Below are 27,652 nucleotides of genomic sequence, written 5' to 3'. Positions count from 1 at the left end.
AAAAAGATTAGCTGCACCCAGCTGTCAAACTACAAACACTGAGTGTTTGTGAGAACAGTCACTATCTACTGTAAACGGTCCTTTTCTCTGGAAACTGCTATCTGATCCAACAACGTAAGGAAGAGAAGAGGAACTAAAAGTGTTAACAACAGATAAAAATGTGAAAAGAGCAACATGGGAAAACATCTAAAAGGAACATTGTCTCAAAGGCACAAAGACTTATCCATTAAAAACTTACACATTAAGGTTTTAAATAACTCCGACCCGCTAAATGTCCTATTTCACTCCATAGCAACCTCACAATCTCCAAAGAAAAGCTGAACGTTAGGGCCACGGATGTTCCTGCGGGAGAAGCAATCATCACTTATGGCCTATCGTTATAAAATTTATAGAGTACAGTCTCATCGATCAGAATGAGGAGAAGCAGCGCTGACCAAGGCTTATAAACAATACTAGAAAACTAAACAAATAATGCAATTATTTAATGGGCAATGTGAATTCAATCATGCTTATAAATATAAAATGTATTTGTGTCTTCCCTTCCTGCATTAGAGGAATTTGCTCATGAGAGAACACAGGTTCAATAACCATTATGACCTGATGGCTATTACCTAATCTATCATCATTATAGTACCCACTACTGTACACAGATGCTGAGCACAGTCCACACTGACACAAGACTCCTGAACATCTAGCATAAAAAAAAAACAAGCATGCGCACACACATTGTATATTGCAGTTCCCTGGTGTAAATTTGCTATGCTTCATTTAGGGGGGTGGGTAAACTATGGAATGATGTGTAATGCAGGGGCGAAGGTAATAACAGAGGCGGCTGTGTGTGTGTGTGTGTCAATACGGGCTCTGCAAGTGAGTTAACCCCCCGGAGATCACCTGCAAACATCTCAGCAAGCAAATACAAAAGCTCCCCCAGTGAATGGGGAGGAAGAGGAGGTGGAGGAGGAGGAGAGGGGCGAGGACAGGGTCATGGAGATGGCCAGGTGGGTGGTGATAGGGGAGATGAGATGTGATTATGAAACTGATAGACCAAACAGAAGGAACAGAAGGTTTATCACCACACAATGTTGCACTGAGTTACGGAAGACCTCTACTGAAAAAATTAAAAGGTGTGTGTGCGACTCCCAACTACTTCCTCATTATCGTATTTATGAAACTAGAGAGAAAATAAATGACGTTGTGATCACACACTCAAAGTCTCAACACCTGTTTTTGGAGAAAGAGTGTGAAGAGAAATTAAGTTGAGAAACCACTGTGAGAAAAGCACTTGTGCTTGGAGGAGAGAAGGAGAAGGAGACTCATCGGGAAAGAGAGGAAGTTTGATTTGGTAGAAGGAATGGAAAGTGAACAGGCTCCCCCTCAACACAAGGGTGAGGACAAAGGAGAACCAGCGAAGACTTAACATGGCAAAAACTGACTTTAAAAGCTACAAAAAAAATCATATAAATATGATGTGAAGCCACGTTGGCCCTTTATATCTATCTAGGGGACAGAGCCCCTAGAGGGAAGCATCCGCTTCAGAGATGTCAATCCCCCACACTGCTCTGAGCCAAACAGTCTCAGCTGCCCAGCAACAGAGTGTCCACAGCCCAGCACCATAATCTGCACCCAGCCAGACACTGAACCGGACCTGGAGTTTGCAGTCCCAGGCGATGTCAAGCCTGTTCCTGTTTGTGTCACATCCCCTCAAGTCAGTGGCTACGGTTACGTGCACACCAGTATTCCCCTATTATTCTGAATATGACAATATTTTTAATTTGATGCAGGTCAATAAAAACAGCATATTCTGTTTAAGTATTCTGCATTAGGCCATTTTCCGAATGCAGCATATTCTGATTAAGACATGTGGGGTATGGCAGTGTTATTCGGATTTTAGGATCATTATTTAGAAACTTATACAACCAATTCAGAAAATTTGTCTCAGCTGGGGGCTTTACCAACATTTGTGACACACAGCCTCTCGTCTGTTTATGAGTGGCTCTGTGCCTTGTCATGGATATGTTGTACACAAACTAAATCATCTACAGTTTGCAAAGCTGTGGGTAGAAATGCATGCAAAAGAGAGTCCCAAATTTCTGGTCGGAGGAAGAAACACACCTGCTTTTAAACTTTAAACTTTAAACCTGCTCTACTTTTCTATATTTTGACTTGATAAACAACATGTTAGGGACCTTAATCTGAGTATGCACAACAGCATGTAAACAGGAGTGTTAGTGGAATGGAGACAGCTTGGTAGGAAAATTGTCTTTTTTGGAATGACGGCAAAAGGGAGGACTATTTTGTGCATGTAAACATACTCAGTGTTGTCTTTTGGTAATTATCGAATTTGGGGCAATTCATTTCCTAACTCTGACTTACTGGATTTTTAGCCTCAATAGCTGCATGGCTCTAGGGTTAAAAAAAAATGCACTTGGTGATCAGACCAAAATATTACAAAAACAGGTTGGAATTTTGGGCTTAAAGTGAAATATTCTCACAACTATTGGACAGATTGCCATGAAATTTGGAACCAATATTCTTGGTGCGCAGCAGATATATCCTAATAAATTGGTAATCTCCTGACTTTCTCTCCAGTTTTGCAGCCTAAGGGTCCTTTCACAAAATTATGTCCAGACTTTCGGACTTCTCCATTTCATTAAAACCAAAATTACAGCTGTGAAAAACACAGTCTGCACCAAACAAGCAATGTTTTTTCCGACAAAAAGAAGCGGTCTCAGTCCGGATCAAACTGAGCCATAGTTTGTTTCATTTCTGGTATGAAAGCATTTTTGGATGGTGCAGACTTTCGGACATATCACAGGAAGAATTGATTGAAAAAAACTAAAAAAAATTACCTTACCATTATTTAACGTGAGGATGAGAGAAAGGGACTACAAGAGGACAGGGTAGCAGCTCACGTATAAGATGACACCAGGACATAGTCATGTATAGTTTTTTAGTGTGTTTTCTTGCAATGTGAAATTAAAACTAACCTGAACAAATGTATAAAAACTAACAAAATGCAAACCTTCTTTCAGACTTCAGGTGTGAAAAAACCCTAAGAATGTTAATCATGCTTTACTTGTCAGTAGCCGATGTCAGGAAAAGTAATGAGAAACACTGACACTGAGATTCTGGCAGCCTTGCAGATACAGTCAATATAATTATTTCAGTGGCATGATTTTAAATATTTTTCTGTCACACCATTTAAAAAGCTCAATTCTGAATGTACCAACATTCTTGTTCGCTTACTGCTTTATTAAAATGTAATCTGGGAAAAACTGTGTTACCAAACAAAATGCATGGCAAATCAGCTGTATGTAAATTAGATTTTTAGGAGTTATACACACAGACAGGCATATAAAATATTTTTAAAAAATAAATAAATAAAAGCTGTTCAGGAAATAAAGAAGCATCCTTGATGATGGTTTTCTGATCATTGTTACTCCCGACAGTGGCCACACTGCAACAGGCAGACAGCAACACGCTGACCTCCGTGTAATGAACAACCCTGACATTTACTTCATCTGCTGACTGATGTGCATTTATCAGGCAAACACACATTGAGAATTGAATTCAGTCATAAAAGAGACAACTTGTGGAGGTATTCATATCATAAATACAGCACCTTGTCTCATTGCTGCTCTGCATGTCATCTGCACACACAGGCTAGTCAGAGGGCTCATCTGACGCCTGCTGCAGAAAGCACACTGATGCTTTTCCAGGTAGGTTGGATGAAGGGAATCAGGGAGAAGAAAAGGGATTGGGAGGTGTAACTAGTGTGAGTAGCAGCCCCCACATTAAGTGCAGGGGTCCAGATACATTTTTTTTACATAAACTAGAGAGGATTAGGTGCAGGAGGACAAAGATGAAGGAGAGGAGAAAAGATGGATTGATGGAACAAAAGCAAAGACAAAAGTGGCTGAAATTGTCAAAGGGAAGAAGAAACTCAGACGGCGTAAACTGCAGGCAAAGAGGTAAAGACGGGACCAAAGAGTAATGGTGAGGGAACAGAAAAGTGGAGAAAAACGGACAAACAAGAGTGTAAGACATTTCACAGCGAGAGTATAATATATTGGTGAAGGAGGACGGCTCTCTACATCTTCAAGGCTCTCTGACTTTTATAACATTAACAAATGGGCTTTTTGCTCCTCTGACAAATTGTTCTTTATTTCCTCAATTTCCTTTAAGGAAGTTATTTCTCTTACTTTTGTTCAGGGGGATCTATTACTGCTGCTGTTCAAAAGATGATAACAGTAATTAGTCTTATTCTGCCTTCCTTTAAGAGCTTTTCTGATGCATGACTGAGTCATTGTAGTATTTAACATTTGTGTTATCATTGAAAAAAGGGTGAATCGGTGGTGCAGTAGTTAACACTATCACTTACAGCAAAAGGGTGTCCAAATGTCCAAAGATATGCAGGTTAGGTTAATTGGTGACTCTAAATTGCCTGAAGGTGTGATTGTGAGCGTGACTAGTTAACTGTCTCTATGTGTCACCGATCTGTTCAGGGTGTTTAACATAATGAATGAATGAATTATCATTAAAAAGTGGCAGAATATAGGTGTGTGAAAATGGATCAGTGTTGACTTGGACAATATAAACTTCTTCGGTTTAATCAATATCTAAATTCATGATGAGTCACATGTGACAAATTAGAAGACAAACCAACAGCAGTTGGTTTTACAATTGATTTGGTTTTACGGGTGGTTACACAGGGAAAGGATGCCTCACCGGTACAAAAATATTTCTTTTGGTGTATTGACAGTGATGGTGGAGAGCAACATCTATCAATTTTCTCTAAAATCTCGAAAAGATTATCAGTTGGGTTTTAAATCTTGGGACAGTTTCACTGAGATTGTCTCTGAACATCAACATGGCTGATCCACTGACTCCTACCACTCACTGACTCACTTTGTAAAGATTTGGATGACGATTATTTCTCATCCTGCTCCTGGTCAAAAAATATTACAGTAAAACCCCTTTAAGAAATATGACAAGAAATATAACAATTCCCTAAGTCAAGGCTATAGCCACAGAGTCAACATACAGGGGGACAAAGTCTGACAAGGGTCTACGCCACTCCCAGGAAAAAAATTAATTCAAAACTGATTTCCTGTTATACGTATTATATCACTTATCATAAACAAGTACATCTATACAATATGTGATACAAATATGCCATTATAATGCACATAGGTGAGTAGTAACACATTACTAGTAAACCACATGAATAAAAAGAATAGTTTTTTTTTTAAGAACAAGTACTTTTCATCTTCCTTTTTTTAAAAAACATTATTGAATAGTTAGTGCCATAACCACATGAAAATTGCCTGAATAAATTGGTTTAAGGCTGGACTTTGTACAAAAAAGTAAAGAGGCCCCTCTCACCTAAAAAAAGACATGGTTTAGTCTACCCATGCAGATTTGTCTCTAAATGCAGCTAGAGCCAACACTGTCAGGTCTTTCCCTGACAAAGGGAAATTGGAGTTTTAAAAAGAAAGAAGGTGGTGCGTGACAGAGAGACATGGATAAAGAGAGGAAGAGCTGATGTTATGCCCATGTGAAAAGCACCTCTACTGCATTTGCCAAGTTTCCAGCTGGCTGAAGGAAAAAGAAGCAACACCTGTCTTTTAATCATAATGCGATGATGATATAGCAAAACCAGAAGAAGAGGCAGCCTCCAGCAACTATTCCTGACCACATCTGGCCACACTTTGTATAGCAAAATCTAGTACAGATAAGTTAGATGTGGAAGTGCTCTGTGTGCCTCCTGAAAAACAATGAGATCTTCACTTTTAAACTCTTCTTCTAACCTCCGCAAGAACATTCAGGTAAGTAGCACATACTGTAGGTCAAGATGTAGTTAACTAACCTTAGCTATGTTAATTTTTTATGTTTAATGTTAATCTTTGATGTTATGATAAGAAGGAGAGGGTTAGAGAGTAACAGATGAACCCACCCTCCTGCTGGGGTCATAGGTATGACAATCCTTCCAAAAAGTGTTGAACAACACAAACTGAAGGTGTGATCCAATCCAAACCAAAACTGGATTAACTGTTCTGATTTGATGTCAAAATCCTTTTTTCCCCCTATCGAACCACCCATTTTCATGATTTGATCCAATCCAATAATCTGATCAGATTACCTCTGAACGACAGGGCCCAAGGACACACTTGACGATCAGATAAAGCATGTAAAAAAGACTCCTCTGGTACTCAAGTACTGTCAAAAATATCATATCAAAAATAACATGTGTGAGGGTCCCTATGTGTTGAGCCTGCTCCCACTATGAGGGAATTAAACACGGAGGAACAGAAAAGGCAGCCTTACTCTCATCTGGGTTAGGTGAAGCGAGGATGGCGCTGTGCTTCCTCTTCACCTCCTCAACTTTCTCTGCCAGAGACTCGATAAAACCCCGGATCTCCTCCACCTGTCAAGAGAGAGAGAGAACAAAAGGCACTTAAGATCCTCTCAGTGTTGAGGCAGGAAGTACCAGTGATTAGCCTGAGTGATGTTGATAGAAACCAAACTGAAGATGTCATTATCGTATTAGAGGCAGAGTGAAAACAGAGCGAGGCAGATATAAATGAAAGAACACACATATAAAAAGGTTTTTCATGTTTTCCCGGGATCAGTCATTATTTCTCTGTGACTGTCTCAAACACTGGCGCGTGTGTGTGTGTGTGTGTGTGTGTGTGTGTGTGTGTGTGTGTGTGTGTGTGTGTGTGTGTGTGAGAGAGAGATGTGAATTTGCAGAAAATATCAAATTACCACACACAGCCATCCTCATCAATATACAGATGTTATTTACAATTATTACAAATGGCACCACATCCTCTCTTTCTGAAGTCATTTTAGTCACCAATAACTGGCAGGAAAGATGAATCACTAAGAGCTGTAAAACTGACACTTTTCCTACTTTTGACACTCAGAAAGCTGTCGTTCACCTGAGTCCTCACAACCTGTGATGTAGCCCCGGATATGAAAGTGTGAACGTCTGAATCAGGGCTGAGATGAGACTCTGTAGCTGAAAAAAAGGACTACAGAGCTGCACAAAGCACCAGCACATGACGTGACTACACTATACAGCAAAAAGTATGTGTATAACTAAACACGTCTGATTGCTCAGTATCTTATTACAAAAATGTGGACGTCAATCTGCTGCTGTAACAGCCTCCAGGCTCCCCGGAAGGTTTTCGATAAGATTTTGGAGCCTGGCTGCAGAGATTTGCTCCCACACATCCATGAGAGCATTTAGTGAGGTGATCACCCGCTGATGTTGGGTGGTAAGGTCTGGCTCCCAGTCTGAGGTCTGGGTCATCCCAAGGTGCTGGATGGGGTTGAGGTCGAGTGTTTGTACAAGCTAGTCAAGTTTTTCCTCACTACGCTCACACTATGATTTCTTGATGGACCTGGTATTGTTTACAGGGGCATCCCAAAGTGATGTCACAAGGACTGCTGTCAAAAATAATATTGTGTGTTTTAGTATTAAGAGGTAACTTATTTGGACACCCAGTTTGAATGTCGTCACGCGTTTAAACTGTGTCATATATACGGGCTAGAAGGGTTCTGCTGCACTCACTAGTAGGTTCAGAGTGCCGCGGTGATCATCAGTTTGATGCATGTGTGGTGAACAAGGAGAGAGAGATGGTGTGTTTGCATTCAGGGCAGGCAGGCGAGCTTGACGTCAGCTTAGCAGTACATCATGAATGCAATGGTGAATGTTCAGTGTAAGCTACAGTTTATCAGAACTGCCAGTGAAGCTATTTTAGAGGCAAATAGGGACATTTTTTGCACGTTTTGTGTCATCTGATCGGTTCCTTTGATTGGCCTTCAAACTATTTAGAAGGAATAGGCCTACCAGCTGATAACAATCCACGGCCGATTGTTCGTTGGTGTTTATTAATGCTTGCCTGTCCCAACTCAGGCTGCTTAAGAAACTGAGTTAACTGCATATGGGGGGATTTTTATATTTATTAAGCAGTGGTGCTTAATTGAAGTAGGTAAAACACTGCCAAAATAAGGATTTTACATAAAACAGGCTACTCACTGTTTAACCTTTAATATAACTCACAACAGTGTAAATATAAGGTGTACAAAGTCATCCAATGGGCCGGATTGGACCCTCTGTTAGGCCAGTTCTAGCCCGCGGGCCATATACTTAACACCCCTGGACTAATGACGTGAACATAAAAATTCCTCATGACTAAAAATAGCACATTCACAATACTCAAAAGATTTATTTTCCTTTAGGCATATGAGTGAGCTTTGAAGTTGCTGGCAGGTGAATTTTGTTACTTTGGACAGAGCCAGGCTCCCTGTTTCCCCCTTTTTCCTGTTAGTATTAGCTTATAGATATTTGTCTAGTATAAATCTTCTCATCCAACAATCAGCTAGAAAGTAAATCAACATGTTTTACAAAATGCTGAACTATTCCTTTATGCACATCACTAAACGCTAAATTCAAAGAAACATGACCCTGAGAGTGCATCACATAAATATCCTCTGCACTTCACACCATCATTACCCGCCGCCAAAATAAAGGCTCGATATTCCTTGTCACCAGCTGCGCTGCCTCTGACTCAGGTAACAGCTGGACGAGCAGCAGGTCATATCTGTCTGTGACTTCATCAATATCTACTTTCATCTCAGTCTGTCATCTCCCCCAAATCACTTTCTCATCTTCTACACCTGCTCCACCACAGGCCGGCCAGTTCTCCCTTCATACTTCTCTACGATACATTTGTAGATATTTCACTGAACATATGCCTGGTTTGACTATTTCATTTGCAGCCCATCTTGCCGCTATCACTCCCCGCAGCTTTGTGCTCCCTCCATCTTTCCATCCATGCATTCTTACGGTTTACTCCTGCGAGCCTGGGTCATTATTCTCCCATTATCTCTTTCATTAGCTGCTCATTATATCTGTTTTTTTTAATTACAACATAATTGGCTCTGGAGCCCACTGGGGAGCGACCAGAGGGCACACTTAGGCGAGTAAGGAGTTAAATATGCATAAGACAGACAGGTTGGGAGAGATGACAAAGTTAAAAAGTAAGAGTGAGCCAGGAAGAAGAGGAAGTGACAGAGACGGTAAGTGAGCAGAAGATGAAACTACTTTAAGCTGTCTCGGCTTAGAGACCATGTGTTAGTGAGTCACGGTGCGTCTCTCAGGTCTTATAAGACATCAGGCAAATTTTATTGGTGTGGGGGAAAAACCAATTTCAAGACATGCAGAAACAAACAGTCACACAAACAATCGCCAATTTTAGGACTTCTCTTTATGAATCCTTGAATCCACTAAGACATTTTTCTGTATCTCCTGCAGATGTCCTGTTAATCAGCCAGACCCCACAGATGGTGTTCACCAGCAAAAAAAAATGTCTTTTTTTTTTCCAAAGTAAAAGTGTAATTCTTATCTGGTGAGGAGAATGATTACAGGGCTTGAGGCCACAGTGAGTCTTTCTTGCTTTTGCTCACTTCATTCTTGCATCACCCGATGAAGGATTTTAGGGGCATGAAATGAGCCTTGCTACACGATGTAAGAAGAGTAGTGACAAATGTAATGGTGTTTATATTCACCTCAAAGTATGACAAATACATGAAGATAAGGCTGAAAAATCTTTTTATAGCTTTCATTCACATTTAGATGCGTTCTCTTTGTCTTACTCACTGCATGAAGGTTGCTGTCTGTGATGTGATACAAAGCCCCTTTTTTATTGACAAAGTCATACTTTTTCTTTATATTTGAGTTGTTTAGAGTTCTGTCAAATATCAAAATCAATTTGACAGTAATATTACATTATTCATTATCATGTGGTGCAATTTTTAACACAATTTATTTGATTATTTATTTAATATTTGAAGGAGCAGTGTGTAAGATTTAGTGGTATCCAGCAGAGAGGATTGAAACCTCTCTCATGTGCCACGCATGAAGTCCCAGGTAGAAAGTTCATTGTTCAGGAGTTATTTTAGCAAGAGCCAAATTATCAACAGAGGTCTCTTCCTCTCCAAAAAAAACAGACCCAGTGATTTATAAAACAGTTTCACGTTAAAGAAAAGTTTGGTTTTTCTCTTGAGAGGGGGGCTGCTAACTACCATTGTTGATTTCAAAATGTGAATAGCCCATCTACAGCCAATGTTTGGTTTGCCCACACTATTCTTATTTCCAGGTGATTATACACTGATAGCAACATCCTTATCATATTATATTCCTTTTCTACCATTATATCCCCCTAAATCCTACACACTGGACCTTTAAGACACGTAATAGATACTTGAATTTCTGCAGCTTAGTTCATGGCTGCATACGTTTGGTGCCTAAGCTAAGCATTACATGCTGCAGACACATGCATGAACACATTTCTGCCAAAGCTGTGAAGTCAACATACCAACATATGGTACAGCTTCGTTCTTATACATGCAAACTGAAGCCCAGTAAGTGTGGCTGTGAACAGCCTGCATCAGATGTCAAACCTGCTGTTGAACAACATGGTAGAAAGTAAGGACGCCATTACAGCAACCATCTGGAGTGATCCAACCACTCTAAACTTTTTCCTTTGGAACTCAATCACAGACAAGGTTGTGTTTGGACAGTGCTTGCGAGTTTGATGAGCTTAGAAGAATAACGTTCACTGTCCCCGTTTGTTGTGAAGAAATATTTCAACAATGTGCAACAGTGTTTTAAGAATGATGATCAATTTTTTTTTTTTAATCATTGCATCAAGGACAGACGTATAAGGGCGGTGAGTGGACTGAGGGATCAGTAAACTTTTGTGTGTGTCCCTTTGTGATCATCCTGTGTCTCCTTGCTAAAGTTTTTTGTGGGTTTGTGAACGCAGCGCAGGCAGAACTCTTGATGCTTTTTATTGTTTGTTTTGTTTTTTCTTCAGCAGTAGCTTGTTGATTGTGAGTTGCAGGGTGAAGAATTGATCAGCCTGTTGATCAGTTTGTGGTTGCAACGATCAGAAGCTGCTAAAGAGGTGAGTGGAAGCCAACTTTTGGACAGGGTGCGGGCTTTCCATGAGAACACAGCTGGTTTCATCTAAAATAGTTTGATAAACTGATTGACAACACTTAAATAAGAGCGCTACTGTTCGAAGAAATAAAGCATTCAATTTCTGTATGAACAGCTAAGTTTCACTTTCACTGTACCAGCCGCTCAGATGTTCTGTCCGTACCAAGAGTACACTCTGTGCTCTAAGAGTGTAGAGCTCTAAATTACTAAACGTTTGATATACAGTCCAGCTCCAAAAATAGAAAATTAATATATGGCAGTAAATGCTGTTATTGTGGCTAGCCACCACAAATAAATGAATTTATGGGGAAACCTCGCACTGTGCACACCAGAATATTTTAGGGTTATATTGAGCAACATCATGAAAAGGTCACTTTTCTCTCTCCTCTTAGATTCACATTTTCACTTGGGATCTGACAATCCCAAGTGACAATATGTTCAATGAAATTCACTTGACAAGATAGATTTGTTGCATAGTGCAGTACATGATTCGTAATTACATTATGGCACAAAACCAGAGAGAGACACAGCCAAATGTAAGCTTGCACAAAACACCACAAACACATTTTGAGATCAATATCCACACGCTGAGGGTCATGTTTATGGTGTGAGTGAAGGACAGAGGGCTGCAGCGATCTCTCCATGACTGAAAGCTTAATTAACGCACACAGTCAGGGTGAGAGCCTGATTATGCTTTCTCTCCCTCTGCTCCCTTAATCTGCTCCCTTCAACTCCCTCTGTCACATGTTCCCGCTCCTCCTTCTTCACATCTCTCATTTCAAAATCTTTCTCCCTGTTGATCCCGCTGTCTCTTCACTCTACCTCCTCTTTCTTCACTTTCTGACTTGTGCAGAATGTATGAGCCTAAAACTCAGACAGATAAAGAGACGCATCTTTTAGTATCTAGGATGGATACAGACAGTCTGTCAGAGGCGCCAAGCTGCGGCAGAACAGAAATGAAAGAAGACAAATGACTGCATATGGCAGTGCTCCCTCACGGCTAAAACATTACATAATTACAGACTTTTAGGAGTCATTTTGATGAGTGATACCATGTATTACGCCTGTAATGATTACTAAACTTCCAATTCATGAAATTTAGTCATGAGTGTAAAACATACTTCTTAAAGATTTGTTTTTTAAAATGTGTTGTATTTTCAGCATAAAGTCAGGTACCTACAATGTGGACATGAAACTACATGCACTTTATAATGTATTTTGTGATAATATTTGACAGAATATGAAGGAGCAGCCAAGGTCTGAACTATATACACAATTTTTAATTCATTCAGTTAATGGGAAAATATTATGCTCATTTTCAGGTTCATACTTGTATTTTGGGTTTAACCTGAACGTTTACATGCTTTAATGGTTAAAAAAAAACATGCTTTTTTTCCTCATACTGTCTGCACTGGAACACTTTTCACCCTGTCTGAAACACCACCCCTCCTGAAAAAGCCCAGTCTGCTCTGATTGGTTGGAATTTCTCTGTCTTTCACAACTGCGCTCTCTGCAATGTCACTGCAACCAAGGAGTGACATTAAAACCAATAAAGGTTTCTAAACCAAAATCCTCACAATTTTATCCAGCAGGAATAGAATCTGAAATCAGGGGGGAATTAACAACAGCAGGTAACTACATGTAGCAATGTATTTAATGTAAACACTTGCAGTGGGATGCCTGGAGTAGATAACCATATGAAGAAATCACAGGCTCACGTCAGCTTTACTCAAAAGTAGACAAAACTGCTGGAAACAGAATATTCAGAATAGTCTGAATTGGGGTGACCGGATGTCATGCTTTGTGCAGAACTTTGCCCTTTGCCCTTTTTTTACTACAACTATGAGCATAGATAACTGGGAAATTGATGCTTCATTGTATAAGGCACTACTGAAAGTGTTTCTGTAAAAGGTGGGTCATATTAGGTTGCTCATTCTAAGTGGTAACTGTTTATTGTACTACTATTTATTACAATAACGGGGCACATTTGGTTAATAGTGTGGTTCTGCTTCCGCGATGCTGGAAAACGAATCCGCACCAATGTGACACAGACTGGAAGCTAACAAACACTTAGCAGAGAGTGAGATACACAACACTTAAATTTATTGAACTCGTAGCTGAATGGAGAAGTCTAAATGCTAATGCGGGAGGAGGTGGGGGTAAACTGCTGGGAAGCAGGTGGCAGTCATAGCTGCATGGAAGTAGCGCTGAGCAGAATGAATGAGCAGCAAATCTATTTATGTGCTGCCCGGTTGCTTGGATTAGTGGTCATATTATATGACTGAAGGTACATGATGCCTCTATACCTGCCTTAGATGCCACATGCCTCCATTTAGCAGTAATTCTCCCCATTACAGAGGGTCCATTATATGCCTGTTGATCAGTTACAGTGTGTGACAGCTGCTTCCTGCTATCGATGCTGTTAGTCTGCATTTCCCACATGTTGTCATGGATATTGAGACTGTTCTCTTTGATATAACAAATATCTGCACAGTGTTTCTGATTGATGCACTTGCAGCTCGGTCACAGATGATTTTCTCGGTCCTGCGTTTGTTGTTTCGCGGTGCTTTGAAAGCTCAGATATCAAAGAGCTGATTGTCAAAGCTTTTTCATAAATCACAAATGCTGCTAAATGGCATTCAACCTCATTTGACCTACCACCTTTGTAGCAGCATTTGCAATTGTGATTTAAATACTTCAAAGTTGAAGCCCCATGAACATAAACTGTAAGAGACACTTTTTAAAAAATAAAAGGACTGCCTCATAAAATACAAGAAAAACAGCAGTGGCTGGTGATGTAATAAATGTATGGTACATCTCTGCAAAACATTTTACATTCACGTTCCTATGTAGCTTTGCGCTACTGTTCCAGCAGGAAACAACCACTTTTCATGCTTAAAAAGCTACTTGAAATACAACCATGGGTTGTAAAAAAAAAAAACCACCCATGTTTGGTGCCTAAAATGCTGCTGGAAACACAGCAATCACAACCAGTTTTGTTGTTTGTTTGTCCTCAACACCTGGATGAAATGCCAACCATCCCCTCCACACATTCTGATGACAAGGTGAGCTTATTTATTATGTCACTTTAAAGCATTGATATGATATGTATGAAACATGCAAATGTAAAATATTCCGTGATACATAACATATACAGAAATGTACTATGCGGGAAAAAAAATCCTGGCAACTGAATGATGATGAATATGGATTCTATAGAAGAAAGCAAGTCTTTCTCCACTCTATTCTTGGTTGAATTATCCTTCTTGTCTTAACCACTCGCTCTGATGTATAGTATGGTGCAGGCACATAAAATGGAGCCCCCCCCTCTGCGAGTCATGATGATGTTCACTTTGTTCCCGGCACATGCTCATAGCATGTACAGAGAAATACACTCACAAATGCAAATACAGATGGAGGCTCAGTGCCTATAGTATGAGTCATGCACAAGAGGACAGACTGGATGGAAATAAGAGAAATCACCACCATTGTTATTAAGAAAAGTATGGTTGTGTTGCTGAATAAATTTAAGCTTTTTCAAAGAAAATAAAATAAATGGTTACCCATGCCAACCCAACAACGATGTCACAGCTATAAATCATATCAATGCTCCTGGAGAAGAGATCGAATACAGAGCTCTAAAAAAAATAATAAATAAAAGAACACTTTAATTTAACGTCAAGTTTTTAGTCTACTAAAATACGTTAATTGTGTGAATGGGACTAAGAAAGAAGGAAAGATCAGGACTGTGAAAGAAACAAACCTGCTCAAAGAATTCATCCATAAAGCCTTTGTCCATCCCCACGGCGACTTCATCCTCCTCCTCTGCTGTCTCCTTCCCCTGGACAAACACGATGAGAAAACATTTTAAACAGCAGAAAAATACACTTATTAACATGTTCACTGAAATTACAGAAAAATGTAAAATATACAACACTTTTGTTTGATTGTAACACCTGTCAGGACTAGACTGGACCCTGTAATACATAACTGAAGGCTGAATAAAACCATATTAACACAGTCCCCACCTCTTCACCCATCAACCGATTAGAAATAAGGAGCACTTCATGACACTTGTAATTAGAACCACAGGTCAAGTGATTAGCAAGTTATTATTGAATTAGGACTTGAGGGCAGAGAGAACCTCGACTTACACACTCCAGGCTGCACACTTATACAGAAGCATGTACATACATATAAAACATTTAAGCTTAAGGAATATTTCACTATTTTGGGAAGACTGATGAGAAGATTTATACCACTCACATATCCTTCCATTAAATATGAAGCTACAGCCAAGAGATGGTTGGCTTATCTTAGTATATATTTACAAAAGCAAGATCCAACATTATTCAGCATTTACAGGATTTACTGTAATTTCTAAAAGGTTGAGAACAAAAATATGTAGCTAGCTTTATTATTTCAAACTCAAACTGTAACAAAACTAAAATAGATTTATATGGTCACAAACATTTCTTAGAGGCCTGTACGGTATATCTGATGCCGACAGTCAGAATCCAAAAGAGAAACTTTACAGTTCAGCTTGTTCATCTTAAAAAGTTACAGCTTCTCAAACTTCATGGCCCCTTCTAGCCAATGATTCATTCTGAAATCTGTGCTCATTTCTAATTACATACCAGCCATTACACTACATTAGCAGGGATCTCACGTGGCATCATCTCATTCATCGAGCCTCTGTCAAACTAATTCACTTCCCCATTAGTGGCCGATGAGATCCATTTGCCTATCAAACAGCTAGGGAGAGAGAGTGTAGTTTTCATTTTTTTTTTTTTTGGCTCAAATGTTATCTTATTCTCATTCCAAAACTTTCCTAGTCGAGACAAAAAAATCTGCAAAAGAATTGATAATGAAAGTAATCGCAGCTCTAAAAAACACAGATATTATACAAACAGAATCTTCAATAATACAAAACAACCACTGTCCTATATCAAAATCTAGATTTTAATTCTTTTTTCTGTCCTAAGAACAGGTAACCACAAATCTTAAGCCACCCCCAACCCTCGCCAAGTCTCAATGTTCTCTTAAAAAATCCTCACTGACCCAAGAGCAAAAATTCCTTAAGACTTGTTTGTCTGAAGAAGAAATTACTTTATAGTGCAGTTTATAGGACAGAGGTGGGTTGTGATGTGATATCTGAGTAGAATCACTGTTGAGAGTTGCTGGTTGCATTATGTTCTGGGACTTCTTGCATTGCATTGTCTTTAAAAAAAGAAACCACTGTTAAACATCTTTAAACCATTAGGTCCAATTAATATTTAAAAACCACAAAGAGATGTATGAAGATATTATTTCTGTTCTATCTACATGTCTGGGTAGTCGGCCAGGTATGTCCAGACACTAACATGCATGCATTAGTGTTGCAGTGCAGATTGCAGGAAGCCGGATGCGTCATTATAAGGTTTTGGGGAGCGGTTTTTCACTCAGGGGATCAGGCTGCTATGGATCCATTAAACAACTGATTCCTCTTTAACTGTTAAATTAATCCATAATGGCTACCTATACATCAGTGACGCGCTAATTGTACAATGATATCCACATCTGTTCTGGTAACACGACTTCACACAGGTCATTGTCTGTGTGAGAAGGCTCTGTGGAGAGTTTGAATTTGGATTTTTTGTGTTTAATCATTTTAACAAACAGAAACACACTGTATAGGAGAGCAGAGTTCACAGACACTTAAATAATCACAAGCAGCACTTCAGCAAAGTTTAACTAAAATATTTAAATTCAGAGCGGTCTGTCAACGTACAGGCGTTGGTGAGCGCCTGTCATCCTAGATTTTGAGATGTGTATAGCTCGGTTGGCATTAGTTGGCCCTTGTCAGCTTTTTTTGGCTGATTCAGCTTATGGAGTCAGTGTCAAAGACGGCGGAGCTTGTTGGTGAGTGAAATCCATCTATGTAGCAGTTCAGCTCAGTGCTGAAGAGAAACTGAAGTGAGGAAAGTAAAAAAAAAAGACTTAAGTTAAGAGGGCGTGAGATCGAAAAAAACTTGTTAAATAAGATTAAATTTTTAAAAAAAACATTTTGTTGCCACTGAGCCCTCTAGCACAAATGGCTTCTCAGTTATTTATGTTACCGTAGAACACAGCACATACTGTATCATTTATTCTTTCAACACTGGTTTGTGTTGTTAATGTATTAAGTGGCTATCTAGCATCTTGAGTCATTTCCTTGTTCTGGTTTTGCTTTTTTTGAATGACAAATACAGACTAACACTGCCTGCTAGTGCAACTTTTTGGCCAAGACAGTGGCATTGTGAAGTGACACAACAGTCATCCTCAGTCCCCACTAGTTCCTTGATGTCACATTGGTGTTTCTGGGCCTTAAAAATGGCACCACTGTTATTTATGGTGGCATTTCATGTTATTAAAACAAAGTTTTGCATAATGTACAGCTCAATTTAACCATCCATATCAAGAAAGAAGGTCATCTGTTGTTGTTTGCAGTTTTTGGGAATCTTTTTTTAGTATTCCCATCATCAAAGCTGTGAGAGGGAAAGGGGTGCTTTTTCTTTTTTAACATCTTAAAATAATCCAAGTCTTGGTGAGGGTACAATATAAATTGGAGCAGATCAGTATTCAAGTATTTGCCCAAAACAAATCTAATAAAATACCACGCCAAAGTACATTTAAGAGTACTGCATCTCAAAATTGACAAAGTGAAGGATACATTTTTTGTTTAAAACGACTTTTGATTAAACAAACCAGCAGATAACTTTAAACTCTATTTGCACTTCTAGTGTTTACATAGCAATTAGACGTGTGTTTAGGCAGACTTTCTTGGCCCCCTGATACACAAATCCACTCTGTGGAGAGTTAGTGATGTGCGGAAACAGAGGTGGAGGCTGAGAAGAAATGCACGGAAATGGGGAGGAGAACAGCCAGAGATGAACCAGTTCTTGAAGAAAAAAGTCTGAGGAGACAAACTTCAGCAAGAGATGGCGAGGCAAACTGGCGCAAAACTAGGTGAGAGGAACGTAGAGCCACTGTGATCGTGTTCATATTATCTAAACCCACTCAAACTATAATTAAAACGACAAAAGCTGGATTGTTTCATGCTGCAAAATAATGTTGGAACATAGGGTAATTCTGTCCAAAACAATGCCTCAAGATGCTGAATCTGAGATCTTATTTTATGCTCAACTGTCATGACAACAGTGAATATGTGGAGCTAAAAACAAAATCAAATTTTGGTGTTGATATGGCAATGAGATGCATTTAAGGAAGTGCAGACTATTAGAAGCAGATAGAAAAGAGGCGGCAGCAGCATGAGGCTGAGGAGGACGACGACAACAAGCAGGGAATCAGAGGAAGCTCAGGGAGCACCAGCGATGTGCTCCACCTCCACAGAGAGATGAAGCATCTCCTGCATCAAGAGGAGGGCTTTGGTCTGGTTTATTCTTTGCATGGTCAGGAGGGGACAGGACCAAGCGGTGCAGCCCAAACCTCCACCTCCCACCCAGATCTGAAGCTCCTGCTGAGCCCCATCAACACTGGGAGAGGACTTCAATGCTCAGCCTACGGAGTTGGACTTGACCGCCCACACACAGCAGATGCTCTGAGCCAGACTTGCAAACATACATGCACACAACAGCTGACACACTGATAACATACAACAGGTGGTTAACACACAGAGTGAGATCAAGGCTTACACAAGCCGGTCCCCTTAAGGCCATAACCCTTCGATTGACTCTGCCTTTGGGGGCTCACACTCGGGTGAGACACCACAGCAGAAGTAGTGGCCCGATTATGCTGTTTATTAGATTAGAGAGTTGTTCTAGGCACCGTGCCAACAGGGAGTCGCTCCGTAAAGACAAAAGGCAGAGCCTGCACGTCCAGTGTAAACAGAGGGAAGAGGAAATACAGTTGGAGAGTGAGGGAGGGAGAGATTTAACAGATATGTAGTGTGCGAGCTGCAAAATCACAGCTGTCAGCACAGGAGAAAAGAGGAGGGGAAACAGGGCAGCACAACAATTATTTAAAGCTGTGAAAGTGTGATTGAATGTGCAGTACGAGGACATAAAGATGCTGTGTACTAGTGTATATGTGTGTGTTGATGAGTAAGTAGTCAGGTTAAATGGAGAATGAGGGATTATAGTTATCATGCAAGTGCATTCAGACCCTTTTCATGGTTTTATCTGAGTAACAAAGAGAAGAGCAGTGAGAGACGGTTCAAGTAGGGATGGAAGCTCATGTGGGCCATACTTTATTGTCCTTTTGTGATTCCATATTAAGGCAGACCTGTCTCCTGCATCTTTGAATTACGGCCAATTCAAACAGCTTCCTGCAGTCCCATTTGAAATGACTCATAAAAATCTGTGTCAGCTGCACAGAGGAATACTGAGAGCATAACCACATTTATCATCATAATACAGCTAGGTAACATTCATTATGGATTCTGGGCTGCTCACTCATATACACACACATTCTTGAACATGTGATTATTTATTCATGTTTTCGACAGTAGACAAATACAAAGATATGGAAAATTAATGAGATTTTTTTTGTGCTTCATTTGCAAAGCCTTACTACTCACTCACACACACACACACACACACACACACACACACACACACACACACACACACACACAAAACTACTCTCCAGAAGAACAAATCTTTTGCTTTTATGTTTGCGTTAATTACCATTATTACCAGTTTCTGGCTTGTAAATAGCCCTTATGTCAAGATCAAAGTATTAAATGCGACTCAGAAACATGTTCATCCACTGACAGAGCATCTGTTTTGATGAGCTGGGATGAGAACGTGTTGGGGTACGTGTCCATAAACCTCTCAAACACAGAACATAAGAAGAAAATAAGGAAAAGCAGCCAGAGGGCAAAGTCACTGCAGAAAAATACACTGCCACACACTTCTAGTGGGTCATATGTGATGAGTCTGTAATGATATTTACCCCAACATTGAAATTATATAGAGCTTCATTGTCAACATGTGCTGTCTTTACACAACTTAAATTTCCAGATTATGTGCATGCTCTCAAATTAAGGGAACTTTCCCAAATCTTCCATTTATTCCATATTACATGAATTTGGCATTAGCCTGTAAAGAGATAGTTCACCAGAATTAACAAATATTTTCTCACTTTCTTCTAATAGTCCCTAGACTCGCCTTAAAATTAACCACTTTACTTGCTTAAACCTAACCTTTGTAACTTAAAAAGTGTGTAACTTAACAAATGTGTAACTTTACCTTAAGTACTTAACACAGTTCAAGCACATTCATTAGATTTGTCATACAAACTGTTATGAGAATACGCTGCTTTATTATCACTGTAGAGGTTGAATACAATTCGTAGGTCACCAGAAAAAGCAAAAAAATATGACTGTGTAATTTCAGAGAAAACATTTGTGTTCGTTATAACAATCTAAATATGGCAATTTACAGGATTTAGTTTATTAAAATAAAATGAACCATTAGAAGCCCAGAACTAATGCTTACAAAGCAAAACCACAAATTAATATAGTGGGTCTATAACTGACTGATTGCACGGCTCGTCCGCAAATTGTCAGAGTAAATGACCAGCTGATGGAAGAGGAGGATACAGTATAGAGCAATCAAGACAGGATAATTACACAAGCAGGGAGCAGCGTGGGGGACAAGAGGACACAGGAAGTGATAGATTGAGCCAGCCAAATGTAATGTTTTCACATTAATGTGCTGTCTTCTCGCTGATAACCACACCGGAAGCAATCTTTGAAGAAAATCAACCTGTCTCCATCTTTGATTCAGGGCATACACTAATGGTGTGACTTCTTTTAAATGACTTTTTAAAACCCAATTGTATAGACTTGCTTTTATGTGATGTTGTCTATTTAAGTCATCTATTTTAATTTGTCTATTTTATTCATCTATTTTAGTTTGTATTTTATCTTATCTTTTAATTTATTCTTTTACTCTGCAGGATGCATTTCTCCATGTGATGAATGCATGATAACTTGTTAATAAAAATACAGATCAATACTGTTTCTTTTAATTTAAAATGTGCTGCAGTACTTTCCAAACAAATTCCATATACAGTAGTCTGTTCACATTTCTGCCCTGGGGTACAGCACAACAAACAGTGGGGGAAGAAAATCCATTCTTCTGTTTTGCAGAATCATTTGAGTTTGAGTCCACTAATACTGCACAACACAGCCCTCTGCCTTTTGTCTAATTATTTTAGCAAACTTATTTCAGAATAATTCATCACTAGGAATCCAGACAGACATCAAATTCAGGCCGCCTTAATTGGTTTTCAAGGGACATATAAACCCAACCTAAAAAAGTAGAAGCAGCTTTTAAGACCCTCAGCTGCCCTGTTTAGAAGATCTCCACTTGGTTCTCCATAGTTGGAAACAGCAATTTAAAAAATTACCAGCAGTCCTAATAAATCTGGGTTTGTTCTCACTGACAGCCTTTTCCAAGTCAGGGGGAAAAAAAATCAGATTTCAGGTAAAACTAGGAAAGGGGATGTTTTTTTCTATGTCCAAGCCATAACAATGTAGAGAAATATTGATTAGATCCAGTCATACATTGACACTGTATTAGCTGCCATTATACTGTTTGGATATCTTGTATAATTTGTCTACTCTTCCTGAGGCCGTACTATGTCATAATTTCCATAATTTTCCACAAGAAAATACATCATCAAGGATGTGGAATGACAATAAACGAACTGCGAGGTAAGTAATGCTGGATCCTGGGATGCAGCAGTGCGGTCTCATCACACATTTTAAAATGTATCAAGTGCAGAAAGTACAGAGGACCCACTGAAGGACAAAGGATAAGTAACTTACCACAAGAGAGAGCAGAAACAAAGCCACCCTCCAGTTACACCAGCATAGACTGCTTCGGTCCAATCTGTCTGTCCAAAAGATCTCAAAAGGTATGGACTCTTACTTACCTGTTCAAGGGCCATACACATTAAGATGACTGATGATATGACAACTGACACACTTATCAATGCTTTAAGAGCGTCCATTGCCACGAGGAGCCAATTTCGTTGGTGCAAGAACTAGAATAAAAAGGCATGGATCAAGAAAGAGTGAAGGCTCCAGCATGGAAATTTTTTATGAATCCTCCAGCAAAGTCACATGGGTGGCATCTAAGAAGTGTCAGAAGCGTTCTTACTGCTACAGTATTCTGGCTGGATTTAGAGAGAAGCTTCAAATAAACCAGTAGCAAGAAAGCCATTTGTATCTGCCTGTGCTTGGATGGAATTACAATGAAAACTCAGACTGTTTGTCAGCGCGAGTGGGCATTAATTGATGATTGGTGAATTAAAAGCACATTTCCTAAATTGCCTCAAATTATTTATTTTTTAAATATTTTTTGATCCTTGAATCATAGTCTTATTTTCAACATTGGTTCCCATTTTTTTCCCACACCAGACAAAACAACTGAAACTGCAGTTATTTGCGAGTAATCACATCAGATTTGTGTGTCCAGATATCTCCAGCTTAACTGCAAGAAACTTTCTCAGGAAAAGGTTTTTTTTTTTATCCCACCATCTATTTTTTCCTCCCCCTCGTCCCTTCAGGGGCTGTGTAATTTTCTCATCGCTAAATGGTAGTCTATTGTATGTGAATCTCCATTCCTTTATAAGGCTTACAGCGCTAATAGTCACTGTTTCAGAAACCACACGACAGGCCTCTCAGCTGTTTTGAACCTGCCAGCAAAAGATTTTCTTTTTTTTTTGTACAAATAAATGTACATCTACTTCCTGCTTTGCATTCCGGTGAAAAAGAAATCTGGGTGGAGGTTAGCAGGGTGATTTTCTCAGCCCTGCCCGCAGTGAGTGGGGTTCAGCAGAAACACGAAGAACAATGTGGGTGGGAGAAGAGATGAAGCACTGCCACCGCAGCAGCACAGAGTCAGAGTGTGTGCATATGCAACAATTTCCTTTTTCTAACAATCCTCCTCAACATCCTCCCCCTTTAATCATCTTCCCTTTTCTTTCTCATTCTCGCTGCCCGTCATTCTCTCGCCTCCTTCTCTCTCACTCTCCTTCCTCCTGACTTCACTATAGAATCATTACAGCAGCGGGCCCACACAGCATGGACTCTGTTACCTTTGTCTCACTTTCCCTGCTCACGCCTTCAATTTGCGTTTGTCTTTTCTTTTTTTAACATCTCATTAATGTTCCTTGAGACCACCTCAACACTCATTTATCAAAACAACCCTCACACACTTACAATGTTTTTATGTTGCGTCTGTCTCCTGAGAGAAACATCTGCTGTCTATATCTTTGGGGATATGGTTGGGATGACAAACTTTCTCGCCCTCCTTTCTCGCCTTATCTTAACCCATATTTTATTCCTCTTTTGCTCTCCCTTTCTGTCTTTCATCCCTCTCCGCCTTGTGCCTTCCTCAGATCTTTCTGACCTTTAACGGTGTAATCATCAAAATGACACCATTTTAACATGCCTAAACACAAATTTACAAACTGCCACACTATTAAAGGTTAAATAATGACTTATAATGCGATAATGCCGCATCTTTCCACAAATCAATGATAATTAATTTCAGGCCAGGATCCAAATGTCTAAAGCTGCCAATTCGCACACAGATAACTCTTTCTGCTGCAGGGACTCTGATGAGACGACTGACCTTTTAGACTAAATAGTGGATGCTTACGTCCATTTTGGCTTGTTAACATGTAATTGGCTGATGGATATGGGTATGAGTACTTAAATTTCATGCTATTGACGATCTTCATACACAAAAGAAGTCTGCCCTGGGAATGTGTGTAGGCTGCTGCCGGTGGCCAGTCAGCCTTGCAGAAGTGGGTGAGAAAATGTCATAATGCTTCAATTGAACTTTAATGACAGATCACAGGGAGGGAAAAGAGATGTGCTGGCCCCACTTGTGCCATGGATTTTCCCACCTCCGGGTCCCTTCTCTACGGGAAGGTATTTTCAGACAGCCTCACTGACCATGAAGTATTATGACAGCACCAGTGCAGTGCAGCACTAACACAATTATAGTGTAGATATAGGGGAAATGTAACAGAGAGTGAAAGGGATTTCAAGGATGGATGTGTCGAGAAAGAATCACAGCAAGTGGGAGAGATGAAAAAGCTGTAAGGCAAGAAGTGCGGGGAAAAGATAAGACAATTATCAGAAAACAAAGGCTGACAGATGCAGAAAGGTACATATTTTTTAAAAAGTAAAGATTATTTTAATTACTGAGTATTTTCCAGATTTTTTTGTTAAACTGATTTATTTTTTGTGATTAATCAAAGGAGCTTAATTAGCTAACTTGCCAATGGCTACAAACACAACTCCAAGTAAGCTAACTATGCTCTTTATCTGCTGTAAATAAGAAACTGCTTGAAATATGAACTGTTTATAACCATGGACAACATGACAGCTTCCAAAACTGAAGCCAAAACATTACAATCGCCCCTGGTAGCTAACTGCAGTATAGTTCATAAACCCTGCCCCCTAAATGTTAGTGGATGTGACATGGGTCAAACAAAAAACTCAAAGTGCATCTCAAATAAAATTTGGTTTGGTTTCTGTAATTTTAGGTAGTTTTTTATCATGCAGATGTTTGTTCAAGTTTTCTTTGGTTATAATCAGTTTTTAAAACACTGGGGTTTTGACGTTATGATTGACAGCTGTGCATGCAAATCGGTGCACTCACGATCAATGGCACGGTTTGTGATTGGTCACACAGGTTTTTGGGCAAGAACTTGATAGAGCAAAAATCACTATTGTGCAGACTCTGGCTCCAAATGATATCACCAACACCACATGGCAGTGGTCGTATCTGGGATGCAAACTTGTATTTCCAAGGCTAGCGAAGGAATGGTCCTCCTGACTCTGCCTTACCCTAACTCCAATTTGGTTACCCTGACATTCTTTCTCTAACCCCAAACAACTCCACTGCTCTTGCCTAAACCTAATCAAACCAACCAACGGACGCAACAAGAACTAGCCAATGACATGAGTAGTAGGGTGGTCATTCCTTCGGTATCCTAGGATTATTAAATTTCCATCTGGGATATTTTGGCCTCATTTTTGTACAGTGGGAGTAAGTGGAGACGTGTCACCCTTCTTCATATACAGTCTATGGTTTACATTATCAACTTAAAAGTTGACATTATGTCAGGATGCTTCTGCTGCCTCCAAAAGGCCAAAACCTTATTGAGAGTAGTTATTTCAACCAAAACCTATTATCTTTTCCCAATAAGGTTAATTTTATACCTACACTTAAAGGTGAGGTTAAGAACTGAAAAACTACTTTGGCTGAAATGACAACAAGACTGGCCCTATCTAGAGCCAGAGTTTGATTTGTCCTTTTGTGGCTACCATAGAAAAGACATCCAACTCCATGGAAGAGGACCTGCTCCTAATGAACATATAAACGGCTCAATCTAAGGTAACAAAAATGTAACTTTCTGGTAATTAAAAACCAAACAAACACTGTTATGATTAACTTGTACAATTTATGCTAATACATGTCACTAAATCACACACTATACCTTTAACTAAATCTTAAATGTAGAATTTCAGATCATAAAATGGTTTGCAATTGTGGTAAGGTAATAGTTTTGGTGGACAAGTTGTCCTGCCAATCGAGCCATCAAATCAGAGTACAGTCGTATATACAAATAATGTATTTTGTTGTTTATGAGAAGGACATGTTAGTTAAAAGTGCCTGCCTCACGTTGGCAAAATAAATCACAATATTATTATTCAAGATTATCACCCAACAAAGACAGACAGAGCTACTATAGGGCCTGATGAGCTCGGTTACAGTTCATAGCCTTAATCTTCAACAAGTGTCTGTGATAAAAGGTGTTGCATTGCTAAAGATCAGCTCTGATGCCATTGATTATGAAATGATGTGAGAGGGGAGCACTGCATATTCCAAATTCAATTTAAGCAGCAGTTACAAAGATGACCTGAAGCTCAGTCCCCCATAGCAGATGGGGAAGGTTTGATTACAGAATTGTCAGTATTTATTATCAAGATTCCCACTAGCTGATGCTTTGGGTGCTGTTGGTCTTTATGAGAAGCATGCGAACAAGATTTTACCACAAGGTCAACACTATAAAACCCATAAGCAAACACTGATTTCAAGGAAATCTCACAGAAGACAGCTGAAAAAAATTACAAATATGAGTTCTTATTTCATACGTTACTGGACAGACTAGAACACGACCATCCAACGGATCATCCATTCACACATTTCAGAAATAACTATTAGCAGTTGACAGATATCTGATATTATTGCAATTGTCACCTCATTTGCAAAGACAGACAAGTCCCTGGTGAAATGCCAGATCGGTCACACTCATTTCACGGCTCATTAATGCCATTATGCAGCCTCTATGTGCTGATAAATAATGTGTGTATGCCTCAGCCTTTTTTTCGCAGTTCATACTAACAATATAGAATGGTGACAGTGCAATTTGTTGCTTCTTTGTTCCCTCCAAAACTGATTTTAAGGATAAAGGTTCATCTGTAGAGAAAAGGCAGGAAGCAGCGAGCCGTTTGCAGAAGCTTAAAGCTTCAAACAAGGACAAATAAAACCTCTGACCCTCAGTGTTTAATTCAACAGCAACCAACATGGCTTTTTTCCTCTCACTGTTGTCTGTGTCACTGAAGAAGTGACAACAGTCAAGATTGGGTCAAGGACTGAAGAACAAGAGGTGAGGGATAAAAGGGGAATAAGGGGAGATGGATTTAAACAGAGAAAAAAGATAATGAAAAGAAAGAAGAGTCAAAGACACAGAGCATCTGAGTCGGTGCTCCACATCCATCCTATTAGTTAATGTGTCACTCCAACGCCAAACAGTCAGTGACAGTGAGTACCCCAGCCATACAGACACACACACACACACACACACACACAAAAAAACTGCCTGAACCAATACTAACTGTACAGAGGGGACAGAAGGGAGAAAGGAAAGTAAACAGGACAGAAAGCGATTTGATGAATTACTAAACGGAAAAGAGCAATAATGGAGGGACTCGCCATTACCGAGAGGGTGAAAGAAAAGAGATATTAAAAAGAGATGGAGATGGCAAAAAAGGCAGATATGGTCAATCAAACAACATGACAGAAGAAGAAAAAACAACAGAGCTGATAAAACGTCATGAAAATTGAGGAGATAAGCAATCACATTTGATTGATAACAGTCCCCTCAGTGTGTGAAATCTGTAATAACCTCATCATTATGTTTCCCCCTAAGGTTTCAGAGCTTGAAGACGGCTGACAAACGCATCTTATCTGCGCCATCTGTCACTAATGCACTGCTCGGCCAGCTGGGAGTGACGGGACAAGGTGACGGGAGTCTATATGACCATTTTAGTTATTGAGACTGACAGTTTTTAGGCAGCAAGCTAATAAGCTACTGGAAGAGCTGAGTCGTAGGCAGGTGTTAAGCTCATAAAGTAGCTTTATGTGCATATGGGAAATGTTGGAGCAGAACCTGCACGCTCACAGAAATATGAGCAAAACTCAATTTCCTGCCAAAATGACACATAAGCACATGGGTGAGTAAACTAGCTGCTGTGACTGCAAAAACACACACGAAGACAGAAGCAACAAAGTCTGTAAAGCTCAGTTCTCTAGGTTGTAAGTGAAAATTAACACTTAGGTGATA

At 39.6% G+C, this 27,652-nt stretch overlaps 1 protein-coding gene across 5 annotated transcripts in view; it reads right to left on the bottom strand.

Annotated features, from left to right (window-relative positions):
- Positions 1-27,652, bottom strand: part of stx1a (syntaxin 1A (brain)) — a 77,758-nt gene that overhangs the window by 39,144 nt on the left and 10,962 nt on the right. For all 5 annotated transcript variants that reach the window (XR_015776819.1, XM_042487063.2, XM_042487061.2 and 2 more), the window contains exons 2-3: positions 14,778-14,855; positions 6,328-6,427 (exon numbers count right to left, since the gene is read on the bottom strand). Coding sequence is in view for 4 of the 5 variants with exons in the window: in XM_042487063.2 (XP_042342997.1) it covers positions 6,328-6,427; positions 14,778-14,855 (178 nt within the window). In the remaining variant the exon portion in view is untranslated. The remainder of the gene's footprint in view (positions 1-6,327; positions 6,428-14,777; positions 14,856-27,652) is intronic.

This window comes from Plectropomus leopardus, chromosome 6 (assembly GCF_026936395.1).
Source record: "Plectropomus leopardus strain MGB_pleo_1.0 chromosome 6, ASM2693639v1, whole genome shotgun sequence".
Lineage (NCBI taxonomy): Eukaryota > Metazoa > Chordata > Actinopteri > Perciformes > Serranidae > Plectropomus > Plectropomus leopardus.
Note: the sequence above shows the minus strand (reverse complement) of the source record. Positions and strands in the feature narration are given on the sequence as shown.